General features: G+C 46.7%; 1 protein-coding gene across 8 annotated transcripts in view; it reads right to left on the minus strand.

Annotated features, from left to right (window-relative positions):
- Ddhd1 (DDHD domain containing 1) overlaps positions 1–12948 on the minus strand; it is a 74799-nt gene extending 61851 nt beyond the window's left edge. For 5 of the 8 annotated variants that reach the window (XM_076544840.1, XM_042284712.2, XM_042284716.2 and 2 more), the window contains exon 1: positions 12027–12947. In XM_076544840.1, the coding sequence (XP_076400955.1) occupies positions 12027–12816 (790 nt within the window). In that variant the 5' untranslated portion in view covers positions 12817–12947. Of the gene's footprint in view, positions 1–12026 lie in introns of all 8 variants that reach the window. The other 3 variants (XM_042284717.2, XM_042284715.2, XM_042284711.2) reach the window with 2 other exon arrangements.
- Between the last annotated feature and the right edge of the window lie 2649 nt (positions 12949–15597).

The raw sequence follows: 15597 nt of genomic DNA on the forward strand, positions 1-15597 counted from the left end.
CTAGCAGCAGAGTTTTGATATAAAAAGTTAGCAGGCATTTTTACCCTACAGCCCCTAAAATTGGCTAGCGAGGCATCTCAATGTGGCAGACCCTTGATCTGTCCCCTACTTAAAGGGGTACTGTTGCTCATTCTAATTACACCCCTGCCCCCGACACACAGAAAGACACAAAGTATTTGAGAGTACTCCATCTTGTTTCATATATGCAGAAATATAGGAAGAAGAATTAAAAAAATGGAAAGAACAGGTGCCCGTAAGATGGTCAGTAGGTAAAGGTTCCTGCCACCAGTTCTAATGACCTGAGTTCAATAATCCCTGGGACCCACATGGTAGAAGCAGAGAACTGGCTTCCTCAAATTGTCCTCTGACCTCCATATGCACACCCCTACACAAACACATCATTTGTGCATATATACAAAATGATAATTAAGTGTAACAAAACTCGAAACAGCAGAGAGTTAGGCACTGTGCCACACCACACACCTTTAATCCCCGCACTTAGAAGGAAGAGGCAAGCAGATCTCTGAATTTAAGGCCAGTCTACTCTAGAGAGAGAGTGCCAGGAAAGCCAGGGCTACACAAAGAAAGCCTGACTCAAAATAAATAAATAAATAAATAAATAAAAAATAAAAAAAACCCCAAAAAGTAAAATTAAATTTAATTTCAAAACTAAACAGAAAGGACAGAACAGTGTGTTAGTCTGGAAGAGCAGACCTCGGCTCCCAACAATGGAGAACAGATTGAGAAGGCAGCAATCCGTGGGACAAGTGCTACCACCGTCCACTGCTGGTGCCGGGGACTTCCCAGGTTGTGATGTGGGGAAGACAACCCCAAAAGAACCTAGCAATTCTGCTGAGTTGCGGTCAGAATCTGTGGGTAGAACCCCGGGGCGTTGTGGGCCACAGAGAAGAGCAGTGCGAGCAATACATGAGGCCTCGGAAAGTCTTTGGCTAAGTTCTGATTTATGCACACGGGGGAGAAAAGAGCCCTAGAAACTGAGTAGGTGTGACAATTCCCACAGCTCATACAGGCTTGTGGGTGGCTTATGTTCCAAAAAGCCAGGCTATAAAGACCTGAATCGTTTAAAAAGGTTTTGATTTTTTAATTTTAGTGCACGGTGTTTTGCCTACACTTACGTTTGTGCACCTCTTGTGTCTTCAGTGCTGAGGCCAGACAAGGGCATCAGATCCCTTGGAACTGGAGCTAGGGGTGGGTATGAACTGCCATGTGGGTGCTAGGAATTGAATCCAGGTCCTCTGGAAGAGCAGCTAGTGCTCTTGACCACTACCTCCCCAGCCTTGCGTTGATGCTTGTGAGGGTGAGCTTTACAGCCAAGATCTAGGTCAAAGTGTGAGCCTTGCAGACACCTTAGGCATGAAAAATGTGTATCATATGACGTGATGACCCAGGAACAATGAAATGGGTCAGAGGGAACCGTAAGTGCAAAGGCCCTGGGGCTAGACCTCACACTCTAGCATCAGTAAGAGTCTGCTGTAGTTGGAGTGCAGTGCCCGCAGGAGAGAAATAAACAGCAGGAGCTGTAGATGGGCTCAGAGATTAAGGAGTTAAGTGTGTGCTAAGTGTTCTTATCTGCTGAGCTACCTCTCCAGCCCCAAATCCAAGGGATCTTGACAAATGCCTTACAGGCATTGCCTCAGTAACAGGGATAAATCACTCTTATATTACAAACTGCTCTGACCCTAGAGATGGTTGAAGGAAAGCCCTAGAATGTCAGCCTGACAGTCACTGTGTGGTGGAGCAAAGCTGAGAGGTACTCCTGAGTCCTAACAGAGTCCCAGAGAATCCCACGGAGTCCTACAGAGTCCTACAGAATGCTACAGAGTCCTACAGGGTCCTACAGAGTCCCACAGAGTCCCACAGAGTCCTACAGAATTCTAGGGTCCTACAAAATCCTACAGAATCCTAGAGAATTCTATAGAGTCCTAGAGAATCCTACAGAGTCCTAGAGAATCCTACAGAATTCTATAGAGTCCTAGAGAATCCTAGAGTCCTAGAGAACCCTAGGGTCCTAGAGAATCCTAGGGTCCTATTGAGTCCTAAGAACACCAACTGGGCACTCTAAGTAAGCTCAAAGACAACCCCACCAGGAGGAGAAAACCAGCAGACAGCCCCCCCATATTCCCACACAACACAGATGGTAAGGTTAGAAGAACAAACTGTAAAAATAGTTAAAAAAAAAAACAACCCAAGATTTTAAAACAACCATCCCATATCCTTGATGCATGAAGTAGAGGAAAATATGAATACAATGAAGAAGGAAACAAGGTATAGAAAATACCTAAACAACTTGTAGAAGTGAGAAATACATTGCACATGAAAAACATCTAAAATGAAATAAATCGATAGCTGATTAGAGATTAGAGAAGACCAGTGAAATTCTTCATGTTCAAAATAGGAAGCTGACAATAGAAAGTAATCATAAGAACTATCTAGAATGAAATACACAGAAAAGTACTGAAAGGAGAAATCATAGAGTTTGTGAAGTAAATCAAAATGCAGAGTGTGGAATATACTAGATTCCAAGCCAAACTGTAAAAGAGAATAATTGTAATCAAATAAATATGGAGAAAAAAAAACTCCCCAAAACCAAATGTTTTACTAATTAGATAGATTAACACTACAAACCGAGGCACCAGAATCTCAACAAATCCTACGCAAATAGACTATGAAGAAAACCACACCAATGTACAATATGATCCAATTGCTGAAAGCCATCAATGGGAGGAAGACCAGGAGGACAAAAGATGGCTGACTGATGAACAATGCTAATGATAACTACTAGCCTAACCCCAGATACCATTCTGGAGACAGAACCCAACATGAGCACTGCAGACTCAAGCCTTCCGCTGTCTCCATCTCACCTGGTTATAGAAAGGCCTTGATGTGCGACTTCAGTGGGATTCCTCCAACTTTCTGGTGATGAAAACAAGGTTAAGGCGGGTGTATGGAAATATATTTATAGTACACGTCCACAAATTGGTGAATATTGTCAAGTTTAAGCCAAAGTGGCTTTTGTAGAGCTATAGCTTTCCACATCTCTTTCTCACAAAGAAAACAGGCCTATCACATCACTTTCAATTTCCAAGAGACAAGGCTTCCAAGGTCAAAAAAAGTTACACGAGCTTGGCTTCGTTATAGCAATTAACACTTTGTCATGGAAGAACTCTACATATATTTCAAGTGAATCTTTTGACACAGGAACGATCTCCATTTACAAAGAAAAACTAGGCCACAGGTCATAACTTGTTCAGAGTCATGTGACTAAAGGATTTATTTAAGTAAAGAAACCTGACGACGAAGACCTGCTCTCTCAGCTTGCCCAGCTTTCACTGCCAATGCTGGAAAGAGGTAGTTCTCCCAAACCCTTTACTAAGGGTAGAGTCAAGGTTATTTCAAGTTAGATGCCTGCTAGATGCCAGCACCCGCTGTCAGTACCTGCTGGCTTGGCTAGAGGTCATTTACAGGACTCCTGCGAAGTTTCCAGGCTGAGATCTCCACCGTGTGAGGGACTGGTGTGAGCCATTTTTCTTTGCCAACATGGCAGAAAACAGAGAGCACTACTGGCTCCACCTCAAAAGAGAAGTGGACAGACTTTTTCAAGTTTTCCATTCTATCAAAACCCCAGGAGGTGGCAGAGATGACCTGGATGAGCTTTGGGGGTGGAGTCAGTCTCTCCAAGGCAGATGCTCAAGGTTTTGGAGTGTTTCTATGGCAAAGAACTCCCTTCCCACCCCTGACACACTCAGGCAGGCAGCAAGAGAACCACTGAGGCACTTCTCTGAGGTCCAAGCAGGGGAGATTCAAGACAGCTCAGACTTTTCAGGGGTCTGAGAGATCAAGTGAAAACCACGGCTTCTCTCAGGTTTGGGCAACAATAACCGGGACTCTATCTAGGACTCTGCCTACTTGAGGGGTGATTATCAAAACAACAGGCCAAGGAAATGTCACCTCAGGAAAGACTAAATTAAGAGAGCCAAGAATGTCAAGTAGTGCACAAATTTAGAGGGCGAGAACGGCAGGAGGATGGGGAATTTTCACTCATCCACTGCAGTGCTAAGAGGTGGAAAGCACTGGCCACCTTCTATGGGGAAACAAAGGCGTCCGTAAGCCAGATTACCGTGTCCAGTCACACAGACAAGCAACGGCAGAGCTGGCCCAGAGGCTCTTCAGTCCTGACTTTAAGGGCTACACCACGCTGCTTCTCTAGCAAAGCCAGTCAGCACTGAGATAGACACGGCAGAGGGGAAACTGAAGAGCTGAAGTGCGGTGAAAGGTGATTTGAAAACCAATGCTCTAAGTTAGGTCCACCGGTGTGTGGCCCCATCATCTTCCTGGATGGGCTGGCGGTCTTTCTTTAAGACAGACTCCTGTCAGGTGAGCAGAATTCCAAACAAGTCGATCCTGCTTTACAACGCTGGGCTTTCACTACACACAAGGCAGGGTTACACACCAAAGACTACACAATGTAGTCGACTACTTCATTTACTTAGTTTTCGTGTGTCTTGTGTGGAGTCAGGCAGATTTCTGGGGCTCACCTGGACAGCCAGCTCAGCTCCGTGTCCTAGTGAGAGATCCTGTCTCAAAAAAACAAGATGGACAATGTTTGAGGAATGACACTAGACGTCCTCTGGCCTCCACATGTATGAACACATATGTGTATACACATGAATGAATGAACACACACACACACACACACACACACACACACACACACACACACACACAAACTATATCCAAAAAGATACTCTAAAGCTTGGTGATGGGGCTGGCATGGCGTGTATGAGGCCCTGGGTTTAATTCCCTGTAACATCAAACAACAACAGGAAAACATGTCTCAATTTTTTCCTAGCGAAAGGCAAAGAGCAAAACAAGTGACTTGTACTAATCTTAAATATGAAAATGCATCTGTCTGTATGCACATGTACCATGTGCATGCCTGGTACCCACAGAAACCAAAAGCGGCCATCAGATTCCCTGGAAATGGAGTTATGGATGGTTATGAGCTGTCACGTGCATGCTAGGAATTGAACCTGGGTCCTTTGCAAAAGCAGTAACTGCTGAGCCATCTCTTCAGCCACTGTTCATTAATTTAGGGACACCACATTTGTCTTACTTAGGGCTAAGTATACAACAAAGGCTCATTTCAGCAGTGGCCAGCCAACTGTCCAGGGGGGTAGAAGGTGCTACTACACATGCCTGAGCAGTCACACTTACTGTCTTTAGTGAGTGGAACCCAACACTGGTTTAATCTGAAGCAGTCTCTTACCAGGGATTATCTTTTGAGTCAAAGCAAAGGCTTTGTTTTCCAAATCATAAATGAACTTAGAGGAAGGGTAAATATACTGGATATTAAAATGTAGGCTTCAGGGGACAGGAGATGGCTTCATTAGTAAAATGCTTGCCTGGGCACTAACACAAGGATCTGACTTCAGATCCCAGGACCTACATACAAAGTGGGACACAGCAGCATATGCCTGTGATCCCAGCACTGGGGAGGTAGAGACAGGAGGATCGCTGGGACTTACTGTGTAGCCAGTCTAGCCGGGAAGTACTGGACAAGTGAGACATCCTGTCTCAAAGAAGGAGGAGAGATAATAGATGGCTGCTAGGGAAGCAAGTCGTTTTTCTTTTGGGAGTGTGGCCCTAGCAGGTTGACCATGAGCCAGTGGGAGGCCCTACAGCCATGGGCTTATGGGAGGCACGAACTGGATTTAATGGATAATAAAAATAAAAAGGGCATGAGGTTGAGAGAAGGACACGTTGAGGGTATCTGGAAGGCATTGGAGGGTAGAGGAGATAAATATGACCAAAATACATTGTATACAAATTTGAAATTCTCAAAGAATAAATAAATTATTATGTAAAAAAATTAGGTGTTGAGCAATTCAGGAAGATAACATGGGTAGCTGCCACAGATGCATACACACACACACACACACACACACACACACACACACACATGCACGCATGCACGCACGCACGCAGGTTTTACTGAAGAAGTATGGGGGCAAACCAGGCCGACCCTGGGCCAAACCAAAAGCAAGTCTATGAGAATAGTGGATTCTGTCAATAAAATGTGAAGTGAAAGTTGGCCACTTCACTTGTAATAAGTAGAACACGGTGCTGGGACCCCTCTAACCACTCCCGCCGTGAGGCTGTGACGGCTGTCAGTGCGCCACAGAGCAGCACATTCCCCGGCACAGGCTTCAGAAACCTCAGGCTTTGGCTGCTCTCACCTACTTCTCTGTCCTGTGGAATGTGTCTAGGGTGAGTCTGTACCAGTGTTTAAAAGAATGGTCCATGAAATAGCCAAATGGAGAAGTAGTAATGCAGATTTCTACTCACACAGGAGTAAGAATTGCACCAAGCACATAAAAAAATACTTGTAAAGTATTCAGAAATGCCATCTACACTGAGATGCAATTTATAGTTCTCCAGAATTTCCAGGGCTCTCTGGTTATGGGATAAAGAAGTGACAATAACAATGTAATTTCCAAAGGCTGGCCTGGCCCCTGCGCTCACTGAACAGTCAGTCTGAACACACAAGAATAACAACGATAAAGATATCTCGATGTAGCTTAAGACTTTAGGATAAACAAGGAATATGTAGTTTATTCTTCTTGGCACTCTGGCAGAAATGGAAAGTAGTACATAATAGAGGAATCTGCTGCTGCCATCATATGGCTTGTTTGTTCAGAGCTCTCTGACATAGCCAATACCAGCTTTTTACTAACTGCAATTTCACTTGTCTCCTAATGTTGCCATGCCAGAAATATCTATATATGTTCTTTGTCTCAACAAACCATTCATTTATCAGTGATGCAACTTTTTTCCTGTGGGTACAATTTCCCTTTAAAGATACAGAACTAAGAGTAGAAGTAGGGGGCTGGAGCAAGGCTCCGGGGTTCAGAGCACCGGCTATTTATTCTTCCAGAAGGCCAGGTTTGATTCCCAGCACCCACACAGCGTTTACAACCATCTGTAACTCCAGTTCTAGGGAATCTGATGCCCCTTCTGACTTTTATGGGCACTAAGCAGGGCATGATTCAGAGACATATATGCAGGCAGAATACTCACACATAAAATGAGTAAGTCTAATGAAAATATTTTTAAAGTAGAAATGTAGATTACATACAGTAAGTACATTCCGCCCCTCCTTTTTTTTTTTTTTTTTCTACCTTTTAGGAATGTACCATGACAAAGCCAGGAATGTCTGACTCTGAACCTTTTATCACTGATGTTGCTTTTCCTTGATGACATGTTCAAACTCTATCCTGCTCATGGAAAGATAAAGGTCTTAGATCCGATTCCCCAATTTCCAGGCTTTCAGCACGACTTTCGCCCTCTCTGCCAGCATCTCCACCTCAGGATTCCTGTGAAGTCTTCACTCCCTCCTCATCCTTCCCCCTTCCCTCCCCTTAGTGTCTGTCACTTTCTGAGGATGCCTTGGCCAGCACAGCCAGTCTTTTCTTGTTCTCTACAAAAAAGGATCAGCTGTAGGGTTCCAGACATAAAAGGCCTCAACCAAACAAAACACAGGCATTGATGGGGAAATAAAAGATCCAGGAAATAAATTCTGGAAGAGGAAGGAGCACAAAGGGTCTTTTATAATAAAACAGTATATGAAGAAAGAGGAAGGACTTGGCAGAGGAGAGAGATCCGTCCTGAACATTTATATAACGCACTTGTATAACGTGCATGATTACATTCAAGCCACACAGAAACAAGGTGAATCCAATAAATAAATGATATGACAATTTTTTTTTTTTTTAACTAACAGCAAAGATGAACAGAAGTCTTGGATGGGGGTGTGATCGGGAGTGCCAGGTCCTGCCTTCTATTATATGTGGCAGCCAATGGCATCCTGTGCCGCTTCAGTGACTTACAAAGCACCTAAAGCAGACTCCACCTGGGATAGGTCTGCAAATGGTGCCCAGGGCTGCTTTCTAGTCTCAACTACTGGGGAAGGGCGATCTGGGAAAGCTCCTCAGTACTTCCTCAGATAGGCATATTAATATTAATGATTAGTATTACTATTGTTAAGTGGTCTCTAAAGCCCTTACAATCCTGTTTTGGAGACATAAGCTGATCAAGAAAAAGTGCCTAGAACCCCCCTGGACTCTGTTACAGTTTCTCATGATACCCACTGTGCACATAAAGAACTACTGTTCACACCTGAATAGGTTACATTTATGCTAAATAAGTAAATACATATTTGAGGGAAAACCTCCAATTTTTTAAAACCCTGTTTTGTCAGCAATGTAATGCCCCTGTCATTTTACCACCCACAAAGATAACAAACTAATTTCTAAAGTACCTGACAGTGTAAACGGCTGAAAACTCTGTAACAATGTGACTAGAGCCAGAAGGGGATGAGGGACCTGCAGCTAGTGGCTGCTCTGGGAAACTACACATTCACAGAAAAAAAAAATGTGGCCAATTAAGTAATTTGCTCAGTGAATAAAAATTATACACTCTCTCTCAGTGTATACTGCACACACCAATGCCATGAAATAGCAGCGACACTATTTTAAGCTCGTGAAACATCTCTAGTTCCAGATGTCTTCCCATCAGTGTGTGACTAAATTCTTGGGCCACTTTCTTGCCAAGATTCTTTACAAATATTTTGTCACCTCTGATGAGGACAAGGCCAACAACACACTTGGAGCACACAATTTTGCGGTGGTCACATTATTAATCTTTGTTGGGTACATAGCTTTTTGAGATCCATGTACAGTTAGCAGCTACCTACCTTGCCCTGTGTGCCCAAGCACATTCTAACATGCCACAGATAGTAATTCTCAAAACAAGGAGCTTAGAAGGAACAGTGGAGACATGGGAGTTCACCTAGCCTTTACTCAGCAATGATCAGCTTTTTTTTTTTTTTTTTGGTTTTTCGAGACAGGGTTTCTCTGTGTAGCTTTGCGCCTTTCCTGGAACTCACTTGGTAGCCCAGGCTGGCCTCGAACTCACAGAGATCCACCTGGCTCTGCCTCCTAAGTGCTGGGATTAAAGGCGTGCGCCACCACCGCCCGGCTAATGATCAGCTTTTATCTACAATGTCCACACGCAGCAATAAGAATATCGAGGTAGATGATAAACCAAAACAAATGTCCTACAGTTAGTCCACCCCCCCATCTAAACGCACTTCCTATCTATAGAAGACAAATGCTGTTCCCCATCTAACTGTCAGATGCTCAAATGATTCAAATATTGTCTGTGAATGAAGTTCAGAAGGAAGGGTACATTAATACCTTTCTTTTATTGGACAGAGCTAGCTCATTCTCCCTAATGCCAAGAAAAAGTGGGTTAAATTAGGCCACAAAAACCTAAATGGCCAATAGATAGACATTACCACCACACTAAGGAGGTCCTTGTTGAATGCTTCCTTTTAAAAATCTCTCATTACCACCACATTCAGCTTCCCAAAGGGTAAAGACGGGAACACACAACGGGAAAGAGCAAATGGACATTATTGCTAAGCTCCATTATTTGAGGAAAGGAGGAGACCACCAAACTGGGCATGAATTCTCCCCCAAAGGTGTGAAAATGTATACAGTACACAGACACCCAGGACACCAGCTACAGGGGAGACATGTCACCATGTGAGACATGGACACTTATCAGGACACCAGAAAGACTGCTTTTGTGTTTTCACTCTATATTATAAGATGAACACCCACAGGGTTGAGCACTGTAAAGAGCTGATCAGAAAATACTAAAATTAAAATAAAATAGTTTTTTCCTATACTAATTAACAAGTAATTTATCAGTCATAATTGGCCAAATAATAATTGCTTTAGGAAAGAAAACTGGAGAGGCCTAAGTCCACATGACCTTCAGGTTTATAACATGACTTATATAACATACGATGTTGTTTTCTCTTCTCCAACCGGCACTGATCACACCTAACTAATACAGCACCTTTGGTTCACTGTGACTCAGAGGATGAAGTCCAAACTCAGCACCACACATCCACCCTGGGCAGTGTTCTCCCGAGTGTGCCGCTCAGCAGCCCTCACACACCTCACCTCTGCAGGGGTCAAGTCCAAACCCATACTGCATGTCTGAACTCCAGAGATGCACCCTTCCATTCTTCAACTGCTCTGCAGTTTCACACCTGTGTTTCCTTGGATACGCTGGCCCCAACTGAGAGGAACCCCTTTCCCTAACACCCCCGCTTCCTCTGCCTGACTAAAGCCAACCTCTGCACTCAGTTTTATATCCTGAAACTTTTCAGATATGGCGTTGTGTTCCCTCACTGACTAAAGATGCTCGCTGCATCACTTTCTAGCTGAGTGACCTTGGTCAAGTTCATTAATTGCACTGGGGCTACTTCCTCATATGCTGAAAGTCAATATCAGTTTGCTGTCACAGTGCAATGACTACCGTCAAAATTACTTTGTGAACAATAAGGCATTAAAACATGTAAGCATAGCCAGGTGGTGGTGGCACAGGCCTTTAATCCCAGCACTCAGGAGGCAGAGCCAGGCGGATCTCTATGAGTTCGAGGCCAGCCTGGGCTACAGAGCCAGCTCCAGGACAGGCACCAAAACTACACAGAGAAACCCTGTCTCAAAAACAAAAACGTGTAAGCATAATCCATGCACTCGAAGTCTAAGCTAAGGGTGAAGCTGAGCTTCTAGTTCCCAGTTCACCTTGGAGGATGCTCAGCATTCTCATCCTTCTTTCTAAGTCCACTAGGTTCTGTGCTTCTATCTGCAGAAAAGACCTACGGTGATGTCTAGATCATTAGAAAGAGACACAAAGAGAGGGCCTCTGATAGATATGGATTTTCCTAATAATGTGCACAGGAGCACTGTGCTTGCAGATTCAATCACTAAGTAAATATGCAAAATCAATGAATGAATGCAAGGGCTCCTTGTCCTCAGTGAGCTTATAATCAAGAGGTGACATAACAGAGTCCACATGAGTCTCATCTTAAAAAGTAACAAATGCCTTTATTGTCATCAAGAGTAGCAAGAAATTTCTGCTATGCTAATTTTACCTGATTTGGCATGTTGTTGGAATTTGCCATGTTGGTAACTTGCACTTAATGTATGCATGCTTTGACATTATCAAATCACTGGTGCAATTCAATGCCAATACCAAGTCATTGAATACCTATTGCGCTAGGTTTTATGAACACAAAGATAAAGGTGGTGGACTCTGCCCACATTATTAACATGTCAGAATAAAGTAAGATGTATGGAGGGCCAAAAGATCGGGAAGGACATCTGAGTTAAGGCACTGAACCCCATAAAGTTAATACTGTATGTTACAAATTATTGATGGCCAACGGCTTCTGTTATTATTATATATCACATATATGTGATTATATTAATTATATATCATATTAATATGTGCTGCATGCTAAGGCAGATATTCCCAGGTTAAGAAGCAAAAGTATATAGAAAGGACTCAAGAGATACACAAGCATTCCACACAGAGGGCACGGACCCACTTCCCAGAGCCGTTTCCTGCGGTTCTTTCCTCTTCTGCCAATACAACCAAGGGAATAACACACCGTAGCTCTCCCCTTTCCCGCCAGGGCTTTTCTCTTCCCGGGTCTCTAAACTAAACTGTTGATTCTCAAGCAGACACTCTCAAACCTCCCCACTCACTCCAGAACGTGTTGTTTAAATCACGAGCGCTTCAGGAGACATGAGACCAAATCAGATATCCAGGTGGACACTAGGAGGGTCAAGAAATTAAAGCTACCGGATTGGGGATCCGCTCCTGGATCCCCTCCAGGGGATGGCAGCAGCACTCGGCTCACCCAGGAGGCGCCATCCCCGGCGGAATCCTCCTCTCCTGACCACCCCCACCCCCCCTCCCGGCAGCTTGGGCGCTGCCATCTGGTCTTTTACCCTTCACCTGCCGACGCACCCCGCACAATCTGCATCCTAACCCGACCAGCGGTAAGCAGGCATCGGGGGGGCAACCAAGCCCCTAACCCGGTCCCGCGCGCGTCGTACCCGGCCCGCCCCTAGCCAGCCACTTACGGTTCCAGTACACCGGGTAGCACTCTCCTTGAGTGACGTCCACCTCGTAGAGGCCGCCGCGCACGCACACCGGCTCGATGGTCACCAGCTCCTCCATCTCGGGCTCGGGCCCCGCTGCCCGCGGGCAGAAGCCGCAGGCGCGGTCCTCGTCGTCTTCCTCCCCGGAGCTGGAGGCCTGGCCGCACGCCGGGTCTCCATCGCGGCCCTCCACGCCGGTACGGGAGCCCGTGGTCTGCAGCAGGGTCCGGAAGGCGAGCTCGATGCGCAGGGAGTCGTAGCCGATGAAGGGCTTCCAGGTCTTCTTGTCCTCCTTGTAGAACCAGCGTACCTCCTCGGGGCCCAGCTCCGTCACCACCTCGTAGCGGTGCCGGGCAGCGGCGCTGCCGGCCCGGGCGCGCTTCCTGTCCCCGGGGCCCCCTCCCGCCGCCCCACCGCCCCCCGAGTTCGGGGCGACCAGCGGCGGCGGCGGCGAGGAAGAGCTGCCGCCGCCCGCGCTCTCGCCCTCGCTGTAGTAGCGCAGCGACGACCCGGACTCGGCCGAGCTGAAGTCGTAGGTCTCGTCGCTGAGGCACGGGTCCAGAGCGAGGTGGCTCAGGTCGTCGGTGCCCGGCGCCAGGTGCAGCGGCTCCGCGCGCAGCAACGCCAGCGGCACGCCGTCTCCCGGCTGGTGCTCGAAGCAGCAGCCGCCGCCGCCGAACGTGCCCGCCGCGTCCGAGCCCAGCTCCCAGGCGCCGCCGCCGCGGCCGTTACGCTCGGGGCTCCGCGGGGCGCCGCGGCCCGGGTAGTTCATGCCGCCGGCGCTTCCGCCACACGCGCATCCGATGCCGCCGCCCTCTCCGCCCGGACTTTATAATCTTTCAAATCCCGAGCTAGCTGGCCAGCAGCTGCGGCCGAGGGGACTCCGCCTCCCCGCAGGCCCCCGGGCCGCCGCCGCAGCGCCGTTCCGAGGACCGCCCCCATTGTTACGCAGCCCTCGCGTGGGCGGGGCCCGGGCGAGGCCCCGCCTCCCCCGGCCGCGCGCGCCACCCCGGAAGGCCCGGGGCGGCTGGTTGAGCGCGCGCTCGCGCACGGCAGCGGCGGTAGTATCTGCAATCACCGCCCCGAGCGAGGTCGGGGAGGGGGGTTCGGATGGGGCCGCTGCCATCTCGACTTCAGTGCAGCTCCCCCCACCCTCCCGTCACGGCTCTCGGCGCCCGCCGTGGCTTCTGCCCCACGCTCCCACGCCCCCAGATGCCAGCTGGAATGAGGCTCTCTCCCACTCATCTTTACACATTCGGGTCATGAGCCCAGAGGCTGATTCAGCTCCGTGCCCAGAGGGGCCCTGGAAGTGGCTCGCTCACGTTCCAGGCTTTAGGCCCGCTTGCAGCTTCCGCTGGACCTGCTTGGCCACCTGGCCTGGCCCTTCCCCAACCTTCAGCCCAGGCATAAGAAGGCACCCCCACCCTATGCCTGCTGCTCACCTGGGCAACACTACTCCCACTTAGAAAAAAAGAGTCCCAGCCTCCCTCTGTGCCAGCCCTTAGGATTGCTTACCCTCTTGTACTTCCATTTCCTGTTCTTCCCATATTGCAGTAAGGCCTTGGATAGAAACTAAGTCCCTATGTCTCAGTCTTTTCCCACATCGGTGCATAGTTGATGGTCCTCGGTTATAACGATGGCAATGCCAGCCAGGTGTGATAGATTATTAGATTGAAAGAAAAAAATATCGAGGTTCTAGGCTCAGTTTTGCCACCCTCAAGCAAGTCACTTAATCTTGCCACCCTCAAGCAAGTCACTTAATCTTGATCTGTTTGGCTGGCTTGTTGGTATAATCAGGATATCATTGGACCGGATGGTCTCTAGTAACGCCTAGTAGTGATTCTAGGATCTTTAAGCCTTCACAGGGTTGGTTTTGTTTTTATTTGTTTATTGTGTGCCGCTGATTCTGTAACTTACTTCCTGCGATCAGGGAAATACTGAGGCTCCCTTCTGTTAGATTTCTGGGACAGCTTAAAGAGACAGAAGGCAGAAAGAGACCAGAATCTGACCTCAACAGACTGAACACTTAGAGGGAAGGACAGGCACTCTCCCGAGGGAAGGGGTGTCTTGAAAGGGGAAAGGCCCTTTACAGAGACAGGTGGGAGGCTCAGGAATGAGGAAGTTCTTGCAGCCATAACGGGCTTTGTGTGGGTCTGTAATCTGTCTTTCTTGGAATTGTCAGTTTCAGGCAAGACAGCTATCTTGGGAGATAGGCTGTTCCCCCCACAGACATTTTCTGGATTGTGGCTGACGGATAAGGTTGGTCAGGGTCAGCTGTAACCTCGTAGGAATCCTGTTTTATAGCTGAGGCACTCTATCACCTCAGACAATTCTTTTAATTGAGAAGTATTTATTTTTTTAAGCCCATCCTCTGTCGACAATCCCTGGAAAACAATCTCCAACTTTGTTCTTAGTTCAAGAACAGACCATCTCCACTGTTACATTGACCTTGTGAAATCTGGTCAGCAGGGCACGTTGTCTTGCTCTTAGGATGTACCTGTCAGAGAGAATTCAAAATCATTCTTGAACTCAGGCTCATCTCTACTGCGCACAGTGCTTCTGTAGGGATCTGTAAGAAGGCCCTGCTTTCTATGGGCACATGTGGAGTGATACTGTGGCTCACAGTGAAGAACATGGGCTGAATTTTCTACTGTAACTTGCGCATTTGGCTTGATAATCTTGCCCAGTGAACGGTCTGTCCATTTGTACATTACAGCCCCAATAACAAAGCATCCATACTGTCTGAGTACCTGTATCCCAAATTCTCTTCCAGTGTTCCTATTGGTAGTATTCAGATTAAGAAATTGGGTATGAACTCTGAACTGTTTGCTATTCATGAAGGCATTAGTCCCACACTGCTCTGATAGTTATCGATATACAGGCACCTCTGTTTTAGCTTCTGATGCAAAAAAGAACCAAGAACCTAGAGCTTGCTGGGCGGTGGTGGCGCACGCCTTCAATCTCAGCAGAGGCAGGCAGATCTCTGTGAGTTTGAGGCCAGCCTGGTCTACAGAATGAGTTACAGGACAGCCAGGGCTATGGAGAGAAACCCTGTCTCAAAAAAACAAAACAAAACAAAACAAAACAAAAAACAAAAAGCCTATTGCTTAGTGGGGGAACCTTTATAAATAAACACAGACATTATATTAAAGTGTAATTAAAAGTCGTAGACATTATGACATTTAAAATACCTTCCTGTTTTTTGACAGGATGTAGATTTATTTACTTATTTATTTTTAGCAGTTTCATCTCTTAAGGATGACATCATTTCCATCAATGAATATCATTGTCTGCTGTTTCTTTTTGATTGTTTTGGTTTTTGTTTTTTGAAATGGGCTTTTCTCTATGTAGCCCTGGCTGTCCTGGAACTTGCTTTATGGACCAGGCTGGCCTTGAACTCAGAGATCTGCCTGTCTCTGCTAGAACTACAGGCCACCACATCTGCTCTCCTCTGTCTTTTTAAAAGGGACTCTTTGCCTTGTACTGAGTGAATGTTTTTGTTGTTTGTGTGCTGATTCAGGCTACACAGCTAGGTTGCATAATCTTTCCTGAG

The sequence above is a fragment of the Peromyscus maniculatus genome, chromosome 9 (genome assembly GCF_049852395.1).
Source record: "Peromyscus maniculatus bairdii isolate BWxNUB_F1_BW_parent chromosome 9, HU_Pman_BW_mat_3.1, whole genome shotgun sequence".
Taxonomy (NCBI): domain Eukaryota; kingdom Metazoa; phylum Chordata; class Mammalia; order Rodentia; family Cricetidae; genus Peromyscus; species Peromyscus maniculatus.